This window comes from Lipotes vexillifer, unplaced genomic scaffold (genome assembly GCF_000442215.2).
Source record: "Lipotes vexillifer unplaced genomic scaffold, Lipotes_vexillifer_v1.1 scaffold1162, whole genome shotgun sequence".
Classification (NCBI taxonomy): Eukaryota; Metazoa; Chordata; class Mammalia; order Artiodactyla; family Lipotidae; genus Lipotes; species Lipotes vexillifer.
In genome coordinates this window covers 938,401-960,336 of record NW_006779033.1, presented here as the reverse complement: position 1 = coordinate 960,336, position 21,936 = coordinate 938,401, and the positions used below count along the sequence as shown (strand labels likewise).

Sequence of the window (21,936 nt, the reverse complement as noted above, 5' to 3'; positions counted from 1 at the left end):
GTGGCATCTAACGGGATTCCGGCAACAGACCCGTGAGTCCACCTGGTTCTGGGGTGGGGGTGGGGGGGGTGGGGCGGGGCTGATGGAGCTGCGGCCTGGAAGGCAGGGCCGAGAACCCCAGGGGAGCAGTCAACCACTAGTCCTGCCCCCACTCACCTCCCACGCCACCTCTGACCTCAGCCCCTCAGTGCCGCAGCCTCCGGAGAGCAACGACTCAGGCTGCCAGCGCGGGCTGGGGAAGGACACCATTCGGGGCCAAGCACCCCCGGCTCCCTGTCCTTCCCGGCCCCTGTGGAGGGCCAGGAAACCCTCGGCGCCGGGGGAGGCTCCTGGTTGAGCTTAGAATGAAAAGCCATGGAATGCTTAAGCAGGAAAGCCCGGGGGGCAGCGGTGGTTTCCACTTGGTTTTGTCGTCGTCTTATCTTGACAGCGGTAGTCAGTGTTAACACCTAGAATCCATCTGTTTTGGTTTTCCACCCATTTGCTCCACAAATGGTTCCACGGGACGCACTTTGAAACCTGTGCCCTGACTTGAGAGAGAGAGGGAGACAGAAGCTGAGATAAAGCAGAGTCTGTTGAAGGCACAGGGTCGGTCCACCATGGAGCTCACACCACACCTGGATCTCCTGATTTCCACATCTCTCTCCTTCCCCTTTCAGTGTGTGAGCAGCTGGTTTCAAACGAAGCCCTCACGCACCACTAGAATCCCAGTCTGGGAAACACCTAGGCCTCAGGGATAGACACAGCTTTAATAACATCCTCCACTGCAGGGGAAAAGGCATCCAAATACTCTAATTTTAGAATGCCAGATATCTAAATATTTTCTACTTTTTCCGCTGATTTTGAGACAGGACTCTCTTCACCAAATTCAAAACACCCAAAGGAATATGCACTTGACGCCCACTTACACGCACCTCTGTCCCAACTTCCAGCAGCAGACTGGGCGTCCGGGCCTCAGTGATGCCACGAGCCCCGTACCCTTCCTCTGCCCTCGTATTTCCACCTTTGACGTGCAGGTGACACAATATATCTTCACGTGCCCTAGAGCCACACAGACATTTGCACTCTCTTCAGAGAAAAGTCTCCATATAAATCCAAGTTGCGGCTAATATGTTAGAAGGGGGAGAGAGGCTTCGTCATTTTTATTTGAAGAAATGGCACTGCTTTTAGAAATACTAGTCCTCGGCGGCGTTTCCTGGTTCCCTTCTGGACAACCCGCCTCTCCAGTCTCAGACCAGCCGCAGGGCCCCAGCCGCTGCCACCTCAACCCCTCGGGAGGATGGGACTAAGCTGCCGGGAAGCCCTGCCCTCTCACGGCACCCCAAGAGTGCTGGGGTTCCTGCGAGGTGTGACGGGGAAGGCAGGTGAGGGGACAAAGGCCTTGTTACCTTTCTCTTATACATCTGCTCCCTTCCCTGTCACAGTCTGCCTGTGGGTTAGTAAAGTGTTTCCCATGAAGAAAAAGACAGACGGGGAAACCTAAGTCCGTTCTGATTTCCCAACCATGCAGTTTTGAACGCGGATCAAACCAAAACTCTTCTGAAGTTTAAAAATGTTTGCCAAAGGCTGTGGGTAAACTCTGACTCACTTCCTTGGTGGACAAAGCCCTGTAGGTAGAGCTGGTCCCACCAGAACGGCGCTGTGGCTCCCAGGGTGGCCGCAGGGAAGGCCCAGGCATCTGAAGACGGGGCAGGTGGGGGAAGAAAGAGGTGACAGATGACGATGGCCAAGTACACGTTCCCGAGAAACTCTCCCTTCACCGCAACGCAGTGCCATTGTCTGCTCATCAGCCAGCTGGGGTCACTTACACTGAAACTGTCCCTTCACCCTAACGCAGTGGCAACATCTGCTCATCAGCCAGCTGGGGTCACTTATACTTGACCACACAGCTCAATGACTCAGTCCCTGGTGCCATGGTTCAGTGGACTGTCTTCTTAACGTACAGCACAGCTCTGATGCTCAAACACCCTGTCGACTGAAATATGCCCCAAGGAATATTAGTTCAGAAGAACATCAAATTATAGAAATACAGGCAATCGCGAGGAAGAAAGTCACCCAGCACGATGGAAATTACTCAGCCTGAGTCCAGATCCATCATCTATCTCACGAGCTAGTGAGAAGCAGAACATGACCCCACGCAGAGCAAACTCAAGGTTCTTCAGAGATTATTTACCAGTTAAGACGTGACTCCTCATTTGGCAAAGTAATCAGTAACTTAGTCACCTGTGAAATTTCTGGTCACTCCTTATGTGTAAAATTCGTCCAATTATGTATGCTGTTTGGGTTTGAGGAGGGTTATCATAATGAGAACATGAAGCTTTTAATTTTTCAAGGCAACTGTTCAAACAAAACAATTGTTTTGTTTTTCGGCCTAACTGTTGCTAGGCCGAAAAACAAAAACAAAAACAGAAAAGTAATGTTCATTCACCCACCATCAGTAAGGTATGGTCTCTGCCAGCAAAAAGCAGGGCTCGTTACTTGTGCTCAGGGTCGGGAGAGGTTGCTAAAAGTGGGGAGGGGAAGACAGAGATCAAATGAGGAGAGAAACTCAAAAAAGTATTTATGCTAAAAACATTCCTCTCCCCCAGGACTTATTACATCTGATATCAAGTCAACTCAAAAAGCTATAACCTCTCGGGGCTTCTTTTAAACAAGGACACATCTTTACAAAAGCTGCATCACCCTGTCTGGGAGGTTACGAATCCTTGTTGGAAAAAGAATTCACACCACAACAAATCACATCTGCCTGTGTTGAAAAGCGTCTATTTCTTTATTCTCTGACAAGACTTTATTTTTCATAAACGAATAAGGAAACGTGATGCTCGCTTCTTTTCTCTGCCTGTGGTTCCCTGCTGCTGGCCCAGCTAAGTCAAGACTTTCTACCCTTTTTTTTTTTTTTTTTTTTCCGGGTCCAGAGCTCAAGGGCTACAATGAAGCCACCAGGGTGGCCCAAGTATGTTTAATTATTTCAGTGTCTTGTGAGGCCTCAGAGGCAGCAGGAAGCTCGTCTGTAGCTGCCACTAACCATTCAGCATGGCTCGCTGTCTCTGGTTCCTGCCAACATGCTTACAGGTACAGACTCCTGGGAAGATGCCAACAGTCTCTAGTTTATGTCCTAATTACACAACCACATCTCCCTTCGGTGAGCCGAAGGAAACTAAAGTTTCAAGGAGAGAGTCTTTAACTGGAATGCACCTTAGACAAATTCCAAAACAGGAAAAACCTTAAGCAGCCTTGCACGTAAAAGCACAAAAACTTTCACACGTCAGCAGCATGTCTCAAAATGAAGAGTCCACCTTCGTGGCAAAGCTCCGCAAGAAACGAAATCGGCAAAAATCACGACTCTCCCTTCTTACGATGCCAAGAACCTGCAAGGCTGAAAAAAGAACGATATCCAGGTCTCTTCTGAGAAAATTCAGACCTTTCCAGCAGATGCGTTAAGTAAGCTAAAAACCTGCCAGTTGAAGGGGGAGAAAACGTCAGGACCGTCAAAAACTGTATCTTCCAAATAATCAACCTCCCCAACGTAAAAACTCTTCTTTAGAGTCAAGAAATACTTCGACCCTGTGGCCAGGGTTATGAAGAATTTCCTTTAAGCAAAACAAATTCCCAAGCATTCACTAAGCATATACACTACTTGTGTATAAAACGCTAGCAAGCACACTAATTAGGAAATTCAGAGTCACCTGCCCTACAGACTGAGAGCTGGTCTCTTAAATTCTCGTCACCAGCCCGTCTTCTCCCAAGATTGCCAGAGAGAGGCGCTCCCCCAGCCCAGCACGCAGCACACCCACCCCAATGCTGTCTGCCCGTTACAACTTTATTTCCTTTTTTGAGTCTCCCTTCCCAAACTTAGCTTTCCTGATTTATGCTGTTTAAAATATTATCTCAATGAACTCCAAGTAATCATTTATATCGTTTTGCTTTATTTTAATTTTGCTATATGAGACACAGTATTAACTCGGACAACGGGCCACTGGTGGATACTTGGAAATTTTCATTGCAATGATATGTCATGATGTTTGACTCATAATCCCAATCTAAGAAAACATAGCTATTTATTTATGCCTTGCTTCATTTCCGAGAAAACTTCAGACTGTGTGCGGAAATCCATATGATAAAATAATACTTAAATTATGGAGATAGGAAAATGGGACAAAGGAGAAATGAAAGCAGAAAATTTCAAATAAAACTAGGAGAGGGGCCAGCATTTAAAGCTCAGCTTGTCAAGCCCACACACATGCTGGATCAGATTCTAAGCTTTCCAAGCTTCCCAGCGTCAGTGGAAAGAGAGAGCATCACTTATCAGTGGCTAAAATATGACGGCCCACTGGTCAAATCTGGCCACCATCTGCCTCTGTAAACAAAGTCTTACTGGAACACGGCCACACCTAATCATTTACAAATTATTTATGGCTGCTTTCAGGATACGATGGCAGATCTGAGTAGCTGCAACAGAATAAAATATTTACTACCTGTCCCTTTACAGAAAAAAGTTTGCAGATGCCTGGGTTACACGATCTGTGCCGGTAAGATAACAGCAAAGCCGTCTCCCGGGATAAGCACGCCCTTCGTATGGTTCTGAAGCATGTAAGAGAACTTTCTACTATAAAGAGCTCACTGTGTAACCTCATGAAAAAACAGCCTTAGCTTCATTTTTCACAGTACATACAGCAACAGATTTCACAGGGACAATGGCGATTCTACATGAGGCTGAAATGATGCCGTTTGAGGTAAATTCTCTCCAGGTCTGGCTGAGTTCAGGGGAGTCTGCAGAGATGGCCAGTGCCGGCCACCCCCTGCCCTCCTTCCTTATCACAGGCCGGCAGGGCTAACAGGTCAGGCTCTTCTCCCGCTGGGCCCCAAGGGTCCTCCCAGGCCCTCTGAGGTCTCTGTCAGCAGTTGGCATGCAAGATAAAACCGATATGTCAGCTTTGCTTTAAGGCTTTTTTCCGTGAACATTCTCTCCACTGGATGTGGTTAAGTACCGGCGTGGTGAGATGGAGGTTATTTCTCTGCTAAGTTCCTGAAGCGTGGCTGTTCCACTCTGCCCGTGTGCAGAGCCGTCCCCGGGAACAGCGTCCTCGAGGAAGCAAAGGACGGATGTCCTCCTGTGGGAACCAGAGCCCCGCGGGGATGGCGGCCTGGAGAGCAGACGCCCACGTGCCTGAACAAACATGGGACCAGAGGGCCTGAGAGCAGGGCCCGCAGCCTCCTCCAGGACGAGCGCGAGAGCCGCTCCTCTGCATGGACGGACGGGTGGGCAGGGATGGAGAACGGCCCAGGCACCTTGAATGGAAGCGCTCAAGCCCGCCCGCCCACCCGGCCCCCCTCTGCCCCCGCCCGTGATGTTTGTTCAAAGAAACAAACCCTCCGAATGGCCATCACCTCAACCCACTGCCCTGGAACAAGTACACTCCTTACGAACCCCCAAGAGCAAGGGCTCCAAAATAAATGCAAATAACCTGGAAATGGTGATTTCTAAGAAACCACAATTCAATTCAGTGTCGGGAGAAGATAACAAAACTGTCAACAGTGACTTTGGGAGAACACCTCTGCAGCCCTTTTGTTCTCTGTGGTTATAAAGCTACGTTGTAATCGACTACAGTTCTGTTCTCTACAATAAGGGAACAAAATCCAGGCCATCTAAAAGTGTTATTTAAAGGGATCACAGACTAAACTAAGCGAGCCGTACTTTAAGATAATCAGAGCTACATCCTCACCGACCCCGCTGGAAACTGCTACTTCGTCTATCCTGCCTGTGCTGTCAAAGGGAAAGAAAAAGAAAACATGTCATAAATCATCTTACATTAGTCCTAACAGTTCTCTTTCCACACTGTGATTAAAAAGTATAAAACTAGAAAATAAGTAAATGCCTAAAGCCTTCCTTCTTCTGTGGGGTTGTGTCCCTGTGCTAGAAACCACCGACTGCAGAGAAGGGAGACAACCATCCTTGACAGGAGAGTTAAAAGGGTCACGGGCACGACGGAAATTTTCTTCACCCTAAAGAGACTGCCGTTTGCTCTCCCAGCACCAGTGCTTAGGGTTCGAGTCCAGACCACTTAAGCCACGCGGGGAGGTGGGAAGCCTGGACCTGGCACAGTCTTAAAGAAAAACAGACAAGAAAAACTCTTGAGGAGTCCATCGGAACACACTGGAGCAGGCACTTGCTATGCTCTTCCGGAACCGAGTGCAGGGATGCCCGGATACGTCCAGGTTTGGCAGTGCACGGAACGTGAGCACAGAACATCCCGGGGGAAAGCAGAAACCCGTCCACGCCCACTGCGGGCCGATCCCCACTTCTCCGGGCCACGATGCAGCCCCCCACGTCCTCCGACGGGCCCTGAGCCTGAGCTGGAGCTCGGGCTGAAGGGAGGGTCAGAGACACAACGTGGGAACAAGTGCTTTCACAGCAGATGAGGCCTGTGGTCCGCACGTCCAGAAGCTGCTGCCTCCACAGCCCGCCCCCCGCCTCCCCGAATCGCAGCGCGCAGACACCCTTCCCGAACCTCGCACGCAGCGGCCACACGTCCCCTCGTTTCTTCAAGACCCGCCGTGAAGGCTCCTACTTACGTAGTGCGTACAGGGTGAGAATCACTCCAGCCAGGCAGAATCCTTCAAAGAACCTGAGTGTGCTGAACATGGTCACGTTCACAGACAGCGCCACGGTCAGTCCAAAGACGAGGATGAAGATGACGGAGAAGAGCAGCACGGGCCGCCGGCCGGACCTGCACGCGGACAGGGACACGGTTAGCCGCCACCGCCGGGTGGGGCCGCCGGCTGGACGCCACGGCATCCCTGGGACCGCCGTGCTCGCTGGGTGCCGGATGAGCACTGCACTGAGTCTGTATCTCTCCTGGGCCCGCCTGGGGAGGCCCAGGGGTAGAAGGCCCCCAGGGGATATGCACGCACCTGCCTGACTTGTGGATTTGGGAACACAGGTCAACAGTACCGCACAACAGACCAGAGAGACGGGAACCAAGTCCTGTTGGCGAGTCTGTTCCCGAGTACATGGGGGATAACTGAACAAGATCATTGATAACTTCCCCAAACACCAACCTTGACACGCCCAACATTCAATGTCTTGAGAAGCTGCTGACCTTTGGAACTGGCTCCAGGGTCAACACAGACCCTAGGCAAGCGGCTTCAAGCCGCTTCTCTGGGCTGTTAACTAGTCTGGCCCGACCTCACCCGTGGCCTGGTGGAGCCCAGGGCCCAGCCGGCTGCCGATTGGTTTCAACTGTATGATGAGAAGGAAATTTAAGGGACCACAGGCTAAACTAAGGTAGCCTGACCTGTACACAATGGGTGTGGACCTGAAAGTGAAGCCCCCAGGGGCCCATCCTCTGCATCTCGGGAAAGGGCAGCGCGCACCCTGGGCTGGTGGGCCACAGCGCCAGCCGGTGAGAGCTCGGTGACCACTAGGGGGCGAAGTGCTTCTAGGCGTGGCCCGGGGGGTGGGGGGTCCGGGTAGCGGTGGCCCACTGGGATGGGGAGGCCCTTGTTCTCCATCCCTCCCAAGCTAACCTGCCATGTGTCCCAAGTAAAGCAGAACCCTCCACCACACAGATGAATGTGACACAGCCAGCGTGAACTGGAAGGAAAGCTCACAGAGCAACTCGACTCCATTTGCCAAGGGAACAAAGTCCACGCCTGGTACCCCAAACACCTAGACTTAGGACAAGGCACCTCCCTAAGAGCAAAGTGCCCAGAAAGGGCAAATGGAGAGAAATGGAGAGTTGACTCGTGGTTGTCTAGGGCTGGGGTGAGAATGGCGGTGACTACAAATGGGCAGGAGATGGCAATGTTGTAGACCCGGCATGTGGTGTGACTGCATAACCCTGTAAATATACTAAAACTCACTGAATTGGGTACTTAAAATGGGGGAGCTTTATGGTATGTAAATTATCTCTCAATAAAGCTGCTTTTTAAAAAAGCAATACTCAGTAGTGCACGGCCTTGCCCTGTGCAGGAGATGGATGTAATTTCTAGAAACTCTGGGGGCGGGAACTACAGGACACAATTTCATTCAGAATTCCTTAGGCTTCTGAGCAGCCCCATCAGTCGCTTTGGTTTAGAGAAAGGAGGGCAAGGCTGTGAGCTCAACGCAACGTAAGTCAACCTTCTTATCGAGATTTTAGCCATTACCTCCCTTGACTTGTGCTGGGGTCACTAAGCCCTCATCAGCAAAGACTCTATAGGTAGTTTGGCCCAAAGCCAACCCGTTTACAGAAATAAATTTAAGCATGGCTTAGTTGGTCTCCTAAAATGAAGGAAAACAAAGTCTAACTTACCCATTTTTGTTTACCTCGACTTCCCTTCTCTGTAACGTGGGGATAACCGTCCTGCATCACAGTGTGTTGGGATCACTAACAGGGATGATGGACAGGGCACCCAGCAGCTCGTGGGTCCCCTTCCCGCGTCCTGCGTCCCCGTCGCCCACCAGACATGGTCTGCCCTGTCCTGACACTTTAGGAAAGATCCTGGATTTTTTTTTTTTTTTTTAACTTGTAGAAATGATTCTAAATCTTTCCCTCCCAAATGGTGGTTAAAATCATTAAGTGAAAATCAGTATTAGGAACTGTGGGACCAACATGGTCCTCAGGGTCAGAGCCCCCGGCCCCGAATCCAGGCTCCCTGAGGAAGGATGGAATCTTCAGGAAGACCAGGCTCCGTCAAACGAGCCTTGTGCTTTCTTCAGGAAGGGCCGTCGTGTATAGACACATGCAAGTGATTTAGAAAGCACTGGAGTTCAAGTTCGCACCGGCTGCCCCAGAGCTGGAGCCCTCCCCCACCAGCTGACCGGTAAAATTGCACCCCCAAATCTGTGATGCGCAGAATAACGGCCTCGGGGAGGCCCCGGTCCTAATCCTCAGACCCTGTGACTGTGTCCCCTCTCAAGGCAAAAGGAGCTGTACAGACGTGACGAAGGTGAAGGGCCTGAGGTGAGGTGACTGTCCAGGTGTGTCCAATCTAAGGACCCAGAGAGCCTGTCCTGGCTGCAGGGAACTAGAGAGATGACCTTGTGAGAAGGACCTGACCAGCCACCTGGGGCTTGGAAACTAGAAGTGGGCCGGGAGCCAAGGAACGCGAGAAGGTGGAGAAAGCAAGGCAGTGAATTCTCGCCTAGCACCTCCAGGGGGTCCTGCAGCCCTGCGGGCACCCTGAGTTCAGCCTGGCGCGAACTACAGGACCGCAAGTCAGCTCAGCCAAGCCACCAAGTGCCTGGTAACCGTGACAGCAGCCCCAGAGAATTACGACGGGGTCTCAACAGGACACAGATGTCCCACTCACATGGAGGACTCGAAGGAGATTTTAACGGAGGGATTATTTACAAAGCGGGGGGCAAGCTGGGAGAGAAGGCTGGGGCTGCCGACAGCGGGGAGTGGGGAGCAAGGACAGTCCGGAGCTCAGAGACGGGGCGCAGGCCGGGGGGCCCCGACCGAGGGCAACTCTACAGAGACCAAGCAGGGGAGGGAAATGCCGCCACCTTGCTGTCCCCTCCCTCACATCTCCAGCCTGTGCTCCTCCGCCCCGCTGGTCAGGCTCAGCCGGGAGCCAGAGGGCCAGGGGGCCTGCAGTGCAGCCCATAAAGGCAGCCTCCCGGGACCGGCTGGACGAGACATGCAGGATGTCCAGCCAAAGACCCGGGGCAGTGCGGGGGGGGGCACAAGGTCATCGGGCAAGAGCCACTGACCGGGCCGGTCCCCCGCTTCTATGTGAACTAACGCGTGATCATACATACTGTCCGGTCCCAGATAGAACGTGTGTGGAAAACAGTCACTTTATAAAGTTTTCTTAGACGCTGACTGCGGTCTTAGCTTAACCTACGATTTGATCAACTTCCCTACGCGGCCGTGAAACGGTGCCAAGGGCTGTGAAATCTGGGCTTCCCTCTACATGTGTTTATCTCCTTTGAAGCAAGGCTCTAGCAGGGAGTAAAATGCCAAAAATAAATCAGGCAAGGGTGGAAAACACCAAACTTTCAAACTGGAACTGAGGCCCACTCAACATGTGCAGAAAGCCCCAGCACAAGCTGCCTGCCCTGACTCTCTGGTGCCCCTTGCCCACCCACCGTGACCTTGGCGAGGCGGCCACGGCATCAGACTCTGGCTGCTCGCCAAGGGAAGACCCCAAACTCTCCTGTCTTCTGTCCCCAGGCCTGGCGTGCGGTCAGGGAGGCCAAACGGCATGGATGGGCAAGAAGTAAGAAACCACAAAACCCCGTCTAAACAATTTAAACAGTCACAGATCTGTTGGTCGAAGTCCATATTTACTTCCCCTATTAAATCTCTCAGGAATCAGGACACTAAAACCTCCGTCAAGTCCGTGTTTTTAGAAAAAAGTGACATGGTTATATTACTATAGCTTTCCCCACCTATTTCAATGCAGGTTTCTAGGAAACAAAAGTCTTTGTGGTTAAAACACTGGGATTAGAGTGTCTTTTAGGTCAGTATAGCTCACTCTGAAAACCTTTAAGCTCAAGTATTTGGTTTAAAAAAAAAACAAAACCCCAAACCCTCGCCCTTTCCCCGCCTCCACCCCCCAAGAAAAGCCACCACCAAACCCCATGCGAGGGCGGGCTGTGGGTTTCCAGAGATCACTGACAGCGTCTCTGTTGCCGTCTCCAGGGAGTATGTCCTTAAGAAGCACTTCCAAACGATGATTAAGCAAATTCTGAACACTCAGGAAATCACACTTCACATTAATGCAAGGAACTCCCAAATAGGCGCTAGCCTTGGGGAAGAAAGTTCTAGAACCTGAAAGGGGCCTCCCTGGGCTCCCCCGCCGCTCTGTCCCCGCAGGTGCTCTCTGGAGCACCAGCCAGCTGTCTACATCCGTGGAGCCAGGCTCTGGGGCCACCACCGGCTTAGTCTCAAATCCTGGCTCTCCGACCTAAAAGCCGAGTGAACCTGGGGATTTTACTTAAACGTCCGTGCTTCCGTTTCTCCACCATGAGACAGGGGTGATAACAGTACCTTCCTAACGGGGTGCTGTGAGGATGGGGTATTCTAATCCACGGAGACACTCAGCACGGTGCCCGGCAATGGCAGGCAGCCAGTAAGCGAGGGGTGCTACCATTGTTGCTGTTATTATTACCATGACTACCCCCATCGCCCTCCGAGCAACCTGTCACTTCACCCTGAACCACACACCTGGCCCCTGACCCACCTAAGTAAAGCATATTCATTCTCGCCTCTGGTCACCGCCCCTCTGCCTGCACTGCCCAGCCATTACCCACATGCTGTCCACTTTTCAAGGCCCAGCTCCCCGTGGACCCGCACAGGCATCTGCTGGCCAAGCCAACTACGAGGACTGTCCCTCTCTAAGATCTGTGCGGCATTCAGGGAGCTCAGGGGCACAGCCCCACCGTCCAGTTCTCAGGGGTGAAGAGAGTCCGGCGTGTCCTCTCCCCATCTTTTGACGCCTCTTGTATATCCACCCGCTCAGGGCCCAGCCCATAAAGCCTCGAAGCCACGTCCCCAGGCTCTTCCTAACCGCACTCTGACGGTCAGGAGGACGTGGGCTTGCAGGCTGCGAGCTGGTTTTGCTAGATTCTAGCAGCCGGGGAATTGCAATGAATTTAGATTCTCACTTCAAAAGGGTCTGCTCTGTGCACTGGCCAATTCCTTTCATTCTGAATTCTGCAGGTGGCAGCTACAGCCTTCTGCTCTGCCACCAGCACCAGGGCAGAGGAGAGCCTCGGTCACGGTGAGCTCACACCGACCATGCCCCGTTAGGCAGCAGGGGCTTGCTGCGGCTCCCAGGTTTGTGCGGCGGGCATGTGGGTACTTACCAGTCAGCAATGCATCCAGTTATCAGGTAGCCAAAGATTAATCCAACCAGTAAGGAGAACTTAGCGACATGGACCTTCCAGGCATTATCACACACAAGATCCCACTAGAGAGGGGCAAATAGAAAACAGATCAGAGAGAAGCACACACAGAGGCCACTTGTCAATCATAAGGGCAACACATGACTGCACTCAGGGTCATGACACCCTTTACAGGCTGTGTCACACATACCGCTAAGAGTCTCTTCAATGTTTCTGAAAATCCAACAATGAGAAATATAATCTGCCCACGGAAGGCGGTGTAATGTTTTAGCCCCGGGACAGAGGATAAAAGTCTGCAGGATCTCACACCCCCCATGACATCTGCGGATGAGCCTTTCCTCCATCCTGCCACCACAGGCCAGGAGTCCCCCATCACTGGCACAGCTGCCACACGGCCCTGCAGGTGGAAAGCCCCTGCCAGCTTTTTGCCCGGGGCATCACAGTAACACGAGGAAACTGAAAGCAGCCTCTGTGTTTCCATCCCCCAAAACACCCCAAACTTTATAAGTCGTCTTAAAAATAAAGAGGGTTAGCAGTAAATACTGAATTACATCCTAAAGCCACCTGCTCCACCTGGAGGAAAGCCAATCAATTGGTGAATACAACATTTAGACTATTTTTACAATTAAGCTTTATTATTTAGAAAAACAAATACAAATAACCCTCCAATTTTTCCTTCCTCCTTTTGCAGAAGTGAGAGAGAAATGCACGTCTGTTCCCTCGAAGTGACGTGTGTCCAAGTGGAAACACGGCCCTCAATCCACAAGCAACTGACGTCTGGGCCCGAGGGGCAAACAAATGGGGTCTCGGCTTCAACGGGCTTTGGGACAAGCCGAGTTTCTGCACCAGGCACTGCGGAGGGAGGGGCCAGCCAGCCTGGACAGAGCAGGAAGGCAGCTGCCCGCCACGTCATTCCCTGGACTCCCTGGGACACATCCAGGGCCGGCACTGCTAGCTGCATGTAATCTCATCATTAACAATTCAGATACAGGTGTTCTTTACAGGGATGACATCCCCCTATGTCTGCCCAGGGACCGGCAGCATCAGCGTCACCTGGGAAAGCATCAGAAATGCACATTCTCGGGCCCACGCCAGACCCCGAACGGGAAGTTCTGGAGGAAGTGCAGCAAGCAGTTTGACGAGCCGTCCAGGTGACAACGATGCCGCCCTGGCCTGCCATTTCCCTGCTGTTTTGAATACAGTGAATGAGCTTCCCAGGCCTGGGCCAGGGCTCGAACAGTCAACGCCCAAGAGCAGGGTGAGGCCAAAGGCCGCGTGAAACATGCACAACAGGGCTGGTCGGTGCTTTGTGCAGCAAATGCCGGGTCAGAAACTAGAGTGTGAGCTAAGGGGGCTTGTGGAGGCCAGCCTGGAAAACCAACACTCACGCAAGTACCAGTCTGTGTATATTCTGTCTCCCCAGCCTGGTTTACTACATTCTGAGGCTGTTTCTGAACTGTTTTCTCTCCACTCTGCCTAGCACAGGACTCTGCCCACAGAGTAATTGATTTCCAAGGCTAACAGCTATATCTACCAGCCCATCTGGTTCCTCCTGGTGAGGAGATGCTTACAACACCTATAATGGTTACAATCCCGATCACATCACACCTTCCTGCACCTCAGCCTGGCACGTTCTTGGCGGGAAAAGGACACACCCGGCCCCAGGCTGCTGCCAGGGGGAGGGGGAAGGGGGAGGGGAGGGAGGGGGACCAGCTGCTGGCTCTGTGGCCAAGAATCAGTCACTCCCGTCTCCACCCAGACTTCTCACTGATGAGCTTATTTGAGGTTAAGTGATGCCAAGGAGCACATTCTGCTTATATTAGATGGCCAGGAGACAAGAGATTTTCATAAAAGCATCTCGGGGCGGGGGGGGGGGCGGGGGGGGCCGCCAGGCCCGCCTGCCCCACGGTGGAGGGCAAGGGAGAGCCCCACTTGCCAGAGGAGGGGATGAGACCCAGAGAGGGCAGGGGGCTCGGGCACCGTCACACAGCAAGTGAGAGCCGATTGCCAACACTGCTGTGAGTTCAGGCCCCGAACAATAACTCGCCCTGGCCTTGGGCAGCCATGACCCAATTCAGTTGCTACCTAGTCAGATGTTCTGTGCAATCGCTATCAATTAACAAGGCGGGAGTGGAAAACTGAAACAGCTGAGGGAGACAGAACCGCTCCCACGGCCAGGAGGGAAAGGCAGCCTGGTTAGCAGTGTCGCTGGCCCCCTGCTGTCCTCAGCCTGGGGGGCGGGGTGGGGGGAGGATCCAGGACAAGGCAGCCACCTGGCACCTTAACCCCGCAATCAGGCACTGGAGCAGACAGCATCTCTGAGTCAACAAGAAAACTACTCCAGACCCCAGCGGGATCCCCAAGATAAAGTTCCTCCTGCTTGGGGTCTGCTGGACACCCCTAAAGCCTGGAGGCCCCTTGAGGTCCACTCCATAAACAAGGTGAGGGAGGGCTGGGAATCCACGGGGACAGCATCCCTTGTCCGATCGCCCCACTTCTGATGAAAATAAAACATGCTCAGATGTCGTACAACCTCCAGAAGAATTTCAGAAGTATGAGGAAGTTTTGAGGTCACCTCGCTTTCGAAATCTGTCCCACTATTGATAAGACATGGCAATCGGTCACTTCACTAAGCAAAGGCTAAGGGACGTTAAGAAATCTAACTTGTGCACAGCCAGGACTCAGTGGCACAGGTTCCGTCTCTGACATCATCACCTGTCACCTCCCTCTTCTCACACCCATCAATCACCGATGCCAGAGGGTGCTCCCTTCCTAGCGTACCCGGCACCCTCCCGCCACTCCACCTCTGCCATGGACAACCTGATTTATGGGGACGCGTGATGAGGCTCGCTCGTCACCCTTTTGGTGCAGGTTCCCGCAGTGTGGGCTGGAAAACACCACTTCCAGGCTCCCTTACTGCTAAGCTCTCACATGTAACTGAGGTTCTGCCCATCGTCTGCACTTAACTTCCAGCGCACAGCCTCGATCTAATTTCCAGGGTGACTTGAATTAGGAAGGGCGTTAAGCCGGGAATAGGCGGGACATCCATTTGGTGGTCACATCAGGCAGGGCTGGGTCTGCAGGTGGCTGAGGTGTGATCCCAGAGCCTGGGTTGGACAGTGACCTCCTGAATCCCCCGCCTCCTAACTGTGACCCAGTCCCTGGACAGGCCATTCTAGGGAGCTGCTCCAGGCACCCTTTAGGAGGCTCAGCTCTCAGCTGCTCCTGCAATTCGGCGAGCACTGCTTTTATGACCAGATCTCCCTGGGAAGGAGTGTGCAGGGCAAGAGGACAGGGGGCCTCCCCACTGAACTAACACAGGGGTCTCCATGCATTAACCCCTCAAATCCATTCCCTTCACAACAATGAGAACAGCCCTCTAGTCAAGCACTTTGTCAGCAGGTTTAATAAGATCGCAAAAGCGGAGACGTCACGGCCCCATTTCATAGTCTGACGCCTGCTTCCCTTGCCGTCGTTCCAGGACCGGGGATGGTCCACTGTGATGCCACGTGATGCTCCACGGTGAGGGAACTGACCCTAGAATGTGATCTCAATCTTAGCTGCCCATGTTCTGTTTTTCAAAAAAAAGGGCAGTGGTTACAGAAAATCTGGTAGACTGTTTTCCTACCTATATATTTTAAAGATAAGCTAAAAGAAATAAAATTTATACTATTTTCAAGGGAGTCATCTAATTGCTTGACTTGCCAGAGGGGAGAAATATTCATCAAGGAAACTAATGAAGTTTCTAAAGAAGATGGAAAATAAATGGGAGATGAGGAAGATACTCTTATTTTCAGCAATAATGAAGATACTATGATAAAGTCAAATGCAAACCAAGAACGGAAGAAAACTGAAGAAAACAGATTACTTATGCCATTTTGAAGTGGAGACAGACTCCCTAAGGATAAAAACTAAGAGGAAAAAAACTACCTAAGGAAAAGATGATGGATTTTATAACAGTTTATCTGTTTAATTATTATTCATTTTACTTATTATTTAAAACCTCCCTGCATCAAAAATACCATAAACAAGGGCTTCCCCGGTGGCGCAGCGGTTGAGAGTCCGCCTGCCGACGCAGGGGACACGGGTTCGTGCCCCGGTCCGGGAAGATCCCACATGCCGCGGAGCGGCTGGGCCCGTGAGCCATGGCCGCTGAGCCTGCGCGTCTGGAGCCTGTGCTCCGCAGCGGGAGAGGCCACAGCAGTGAGAGGCCCGCGTACCACAAACAAACAAACAAAAAACATAAACAAAATTATAAAGAGATAAATTTGTAAAATATATCGGAAGGGGGATCAGAATGGGTCACCCCCAAAACATGCCACTTTGGCCTAAGGATGATTTTGAGCTGGAGCAAGTGAGAATCAGCAGATTCAGAAAGAAGCCTTCTCAGAGCGTCCCTATCTGCCTAAAAGCAGAGGCTTCTGAGACATGAAGGCCATAAACCCCCTCTCCCGGGGAAGTCCTATGGCTGTGAAGACAAAGTCGGCACGCAGATGCGTCTGCAAACAGCCTCACTGACAAATCGCAGTGGTTGAGAGTCCGCCTGCCGATGCAGGGGACACGGGTTCGTGCCCCGGTCCGGGAAGATCCCACATGCCGCGGAGCGGCTGGGCCCGTGAGCCATGGCCGCTGAGCCTGCGCGTCTGGAGCCTGTGCTCCGCAGCGGGAGAGGCCACAGCAGTGAGAGGCCCGCGTACCACAAACAAACAAACAAAAAACATAAACAAAATTATAAAGAGATAAATTTGTAAAATATATCGGAAGGGGGATCAGAATGGGTCACCCCCAAAACATGCCACTTTGGCCTAAGGATGATTTTGAGCTGGAGCAAGTGAGAATCAGCAGATTCAGAAAGAAGCCTTCTCAGAGCGTCCCTATCTGCCTAAAAGCAGAGGCTTCTGAGACATGAAGGCCATAAACCCCCTCTCCCGGGGAAGTCCTATGGCTGTGAAGACAAAGTCGGCACGCAGATGCGTCTGCAAACAGCCTCACTGACAAATTAGGAGTTTGGGATTAACATGTACACACTACTATATATAAAATAGATCATCAACAAGGACCTACTACATAGCACAGGGAACTCAATATTCTGTAATAAGCTAAATGGGAAAAGAATTTGAAAAATATGTATAACTGAATCACTTTGCTGTACACCTGAAACTAACACATTGTAAATCAATCAACTGGACTCCAGTATAAGACGAAAATTAAAAACAAGCTCACTGCAACAACCCTCATCTTCCGTTAGTTCCCCCATATATTTCCTTCCCAAGTCTGCCACCCGTAAAAGCCTCAACCCCTTTTCTTCTGTCTCCTCACTTCTGTACAAACGGACTGTCCTTCTGTTAAGATGTGAGCCCAAGTTCCGACCACCCCTTTGAGTTACTGGTCACCAAGCGCTCCTGTGTGCCCGGCCGCACTCGGCAGCGGACCCTGGTTCCCTCTTGTTCAGCTGCCTTCAGCCTAGCTCCCAGGGCCCCAGCCACAGCGCCTAGGAGGGCAGAGGAAACAGGTTTTCTCCTCCCCTACAACAGCCAAAGGGCTACTATCCTCAGTGAGTATTTTCCATAACAATATAGACTGATACTCCTACTAGAAATGGGTAAAGCACCAGGCAAATTAACAAAATATGAAACAGATGGTTAAAAAAACACCTGGGAAATGCTCAATTCCACTAACTAAAATCAACGCTCAATATTTTATTTTCAAAAAAATTTTGTTTTTTAAGTTTCCCAAAGATGCAGGAGAAACCAAGAGGACCAAATCTGTGCTGGGCATGTAAACAAAGCACTGCATTTCTGCAAGGCCGTCTGGCAACACGCGTCCCGTGACTTGAAATCGTGAACACCCTTTATCCCAGCAATTCCCTTTCTTCGAAGTTTTTCCCAAGGAGACTATGACTGAGGCCCACAGATGTCCCGGTGCAACGATGCTCAGCGTTTGTAACTTGTAAGAAATGGGAACCTGCCTGACGTCAGCAAGGCTATACAGCATGAAAATGTGTGCTTTTGAAAGCAAATGATTGAGGAAAATGCTCATGGCATAACGGTATGAGAAAGGAAGGCTCAGAATAAAAAACCATGAATAGAGGAGATATTTGTGTACACAGGGGAAATTAGAAGAAGATATTCCAAAATATTTAAAGTGACTATCTCTGGAGAGTTGAGTTTTATTTTCGACTTTATACTTTTCTTGACTTTTCCAAACTCCCTACAGTTAATCTATAAGCCTTATAATGAAAGAAAAAAGGTAGAGGTAAAAGTAATATAAACTCCCACCCACAGTGGTAGGTTGAAGTGACAGTAGTTAGGGTGAGACCAAATGACTAAAAAAAACTTTTCACCTTTTCAGGAATATGCATTTTAACACAACCTAAACACTCAGGCCTAGCGGAAGCTTGTGTGCAGAATGACTAGAAACAAACTGCATCTTCGGAGCCTGAAGATTACTGATGATGTTAATGTTCATTGACTGAAGCCAAAAACATTTTTTAGGAAACTAAGTGAAAGATTTCCCCCAAGTTTCATCTTTTGTGCTGGAGATGCCCATCTGAGGCCGTTCCATTAGAAACCACGAGGGTTTTACCCGTCACAACGCACGTCTGTTCTAACCCTGAGGAGTCAGTAGAGATAAACGGAAAAGTTTCTGCTCAGACTGCAAAGGGGATAACACTGCTTTAAACTTCAAAAGCTTAAATAAAACAAAATTCCTGACTGAACTGGAGGAATTTAGAGAAATGCAGGGTCAGCATTCTTCTGCAGCCTTCTTTTCCCCCTAAAGTGGTATTTCAGCAGACCCTCATGAACCACTGTTTGAAACACCGAGGATTTGCCCTGCTCTGTGTTTCTTAACTGGAGACAACAGAGGTGGCAAGAACACCGCCCGACACACACACACACCCTGAAAGGCTGGCCACATAAGCTGGACCCACGAAGCACATTAGCTACAATCAGCTGCTCAACACTGAGGCAGTCTATGCAGGTCTGTGTTATTCAGTGTTTTTTTTTTTAATGGATTTATTTAATTTATTTACTTCTGGCTGCGTTGGGTCTTTGTTGCTGTGTGCGGGCTCTCTCTAGTTGCGGTGAGCGGGGGCTACTCTTCATTGCGGTGCATGGGCTTCTCACTGCGGTGGCTTCTCTTGTTGCAGAGCATAGGCTGTAGGCACCCGGGCTTCAGGAGTTGTGGCTCACAGGCTCTGGAGCGCAGGCTCAGTAGTTGTGGCACGTGGGCTCAGTAGTTGTGGCTCGCAGGCTCAGTAGTTGTGGCACACGGGCTTAGCTGCTCCGCAGCATGTGGGATCTTCGCGGACCAGGGCTCGAATGCGTGTCCCCTGCATTGGCAGGCGGATTCTTAACACTGCACCACCAGGGAAGCCCTGTTTTTGTTCTTTTTAATCTAGTAGTATTTGAATTTTTTTTTCCCTAAAGATGCTATCAAAATTCAAGAAATACTGCATATTTTGAAAACCCTAAATTATTCTCTGCTTTTTGCCTCTAAGTTCATCTTCCAATTTTAGGAGATTCACAGCAGCCAACGTAACTGCCAATTAGGGCTGGCACTCTCTCGAGCTTCCTTAAATGACATAATGAACGACCCTGCCAGATACACTGGGAGGTTTGGGGGTGTTTTTTTTTTTTTTTTTTAGTTTTGTTTCCCTGTTTTTCATTAACTGCTGCTCAAACGGCTCCTCCACTTCCTTTTCCCCCAGCCAACTTGGTGCCAAAAACCCAAACACAGCACGTTGAGGGAAACAGTCGAACCAAAAACCTACTGTGAGCCTGTGGGTGCCCCATGGAAGAGACCAGCAAAGGCGCTCTCTCCTCGTGCAAAGGAAACCGGCCCAAGACCACACTGTCAAAGCTGGTGAACTTCCTTAAGGTCGCGTAGCCCCGCTCTGGACTAGTGTAGTAATTTTAGACTCACCCTAACCCTTACTCAGTGATCGGTCTCGTTCTGTTTTTCTTCCAGTGGCGACTCTTACGCCTGCTGTCCTTTGGCCGTAGTGTCACCTTGGGGCAGAGGGAGAGAGATGGACGTGACACCTGCTTTAAACTGTCGCCTTCGGGGGTTTTGCCGGTTCTTACTGAATCTGACCATTTTTAAAGGGCTGGAAGTATAAAACCTCTTTCTTACAGAACAGGGAACTATATTCAATATTTTGTAAAAAAAAAAAAAAACTATAATGGAAAAGAATGAAAGAATATAATGATATATACGTATATATTATGTATAACTGAATCACTCTGCTGTACACCTGAAACTAACACAACACTGTAAATCAACTACACTTCAATTTAAAAAATAAATAAAAATTTAAGAAGCGAACTTAAAAAGGAAAGAGAAAATTAACCACCTGAACAGGCCCTGAGTAGTGGATGTAGGATCATCTCTGCGAGGTAACACGAGGCACTCAATTTTCCTTTACTTTTTCTGGAAAGGAAACAAGGAACACTGTACAGTTCTAAGCAGAGGTTTACGTTAGTAAACGTCCTTATGAGTGTGCCATGATGCCCACTATGGCACTGGGGGATGCTGAATCTATGATCCACAGGCAGCAGAGATGGTAAATAAGCAACGACCTTCTATCAACCAAAACCTTGGAGAGTCTTTCCATATCCTGCAACGCCTATTTTACTACCTCTAAGAAGGGAAACTGACAGTAAACCCTATACATTAAAGAGGACTATTGCAAAACCAGAAAGAGAGGAAAAATACAAAAACAAAAAACTTCACCGCCCTGAACATTCAACCCCAGGGAACTATTCATGCCTTAAGTGAATTCAACACACCGGTTTCTCACACGTAATTGATATGAAGTAACTGAAAGATTCTTACCGAGAAATTAAACAGTTGCTACATGTGTTACTAGAAGAGATCTTTTAGTATTGCGCAGGAACAAAACTGGACTTTAACATTTCAACGAGCCCCACTAATTCTGGAAAGGAGCGAAGTGTGGAGACCTTTGGACAGCAGGGTCAGGGAATCCTTGGAACGAGAGGAATGTGATGACCAGGTGATCAATTGAGAAGAACTCAGAGGCAGAAGGAAAATTATCTTTTACCTGCGAAGACAAATACCTCGTCCCTCCCCACTGCCTGGCAGCTGTGACCCTGACTTCTCTCAGCCCCGAGAAGTGCCTCTGGGCCGAGTCATCCCTCACCTCCCTGCCCTGCCAGGGTCCAGCCACGCCGGGGGACCCCCCAGCTCCCCAAAAGCCGCAGGGCCCTTTGCCTGTCCTACAATAACCATGCACACCCCGATTTTCCTGGCTCAATGGATAAAACTCACTTCAACCAAAATTATTTAACATTGTAGATCACCTGCAGGTTGGAGAATGGCAGCCTTTCTGTACTCCTGGCATTATTCCTTTCGATGGGCATACAGTAGCTTTGTAAGCACACAATTAATTACAAGGGGTAGAAAATTAGAAAGATACAAAGAATACATTTCCATATATTTAATCAAGTCACTTGAGAAGCTCTCCTCTTCCTAGGACCCCTGTTCTATACTCCTATGACAACCTGTACTCAGGATAAACACCCAGACTATTTATCAGAAGATATCATAATTGCCTGCTGCTTACAAATCTTTCTTTCACCAGCTCAGGGGTTGGCAAACTACAGCCCGCAGGCCCGATGTGGCCCTGCCCCCTGTTCTGCACGTCGAGTTCGATGGGGGCCCGTCTCTGCTAGTGCCCAAGTGCATGTGCCGAGCACAGGGGTGACAACACAGAACACACGGCCTGCAAAGCGGAAAATGTCTACTATTCAGCCCTTCACAGGGGAAGTCTGCCGACGCCAGCACTCGACCGTGAGTCCCTGAAGAAAGGGACCACGTCCTCAGTCTCTAAGCTGATGTCTGGGACGGGGCAGGACAGCACGGGGAGCTGCCACTCCGGAAGTGGACGTGCTCTGTGTTTGCTTGTGTTCACTGTGCCATGCATCTTCTCAACCCTCTTTCTCTCCGTGATTTTTCTTCGAACAGGATTTAAATAATTAATACATAATGACGTATTACACAACATTTATACAGGCAATATAGTTTTTAAGTGTTTCCGCCACACTTTTCACCATCAGTAATTTTCCCCAAGGGAAAGA

General features: G+C 50.3%; 1 protein-coding gene across 1 annotated transcript in view; it reads right to left on the bottom strand.

Annotated features, from left to right (window-relative positions):
* SLC22A23 (solute carrier family 22 member 23) overlaps positions 1-21,936 on the bottom strand; it is a 150,498-nt gene that overhangs the window by 102,257 nt on the left and 26,305 nt on the right. Inside the window, exons 2-3 of the mRNA XM_007452092.1 lie at positions 11,798-11,901; positions 6,574-6,728 (exon numbers count right to left, since the gene is read on the bottom strand). Of these exons, the coding sequence (XP_007452154.1) occupies positions 6,574-6,728; positions 11,798-11,901 (259 nt within the window). The remainder of the gene's footprint in view (positions 1-6,573; positions 6,729-11,797; positions 11,902-21,936) is intronic.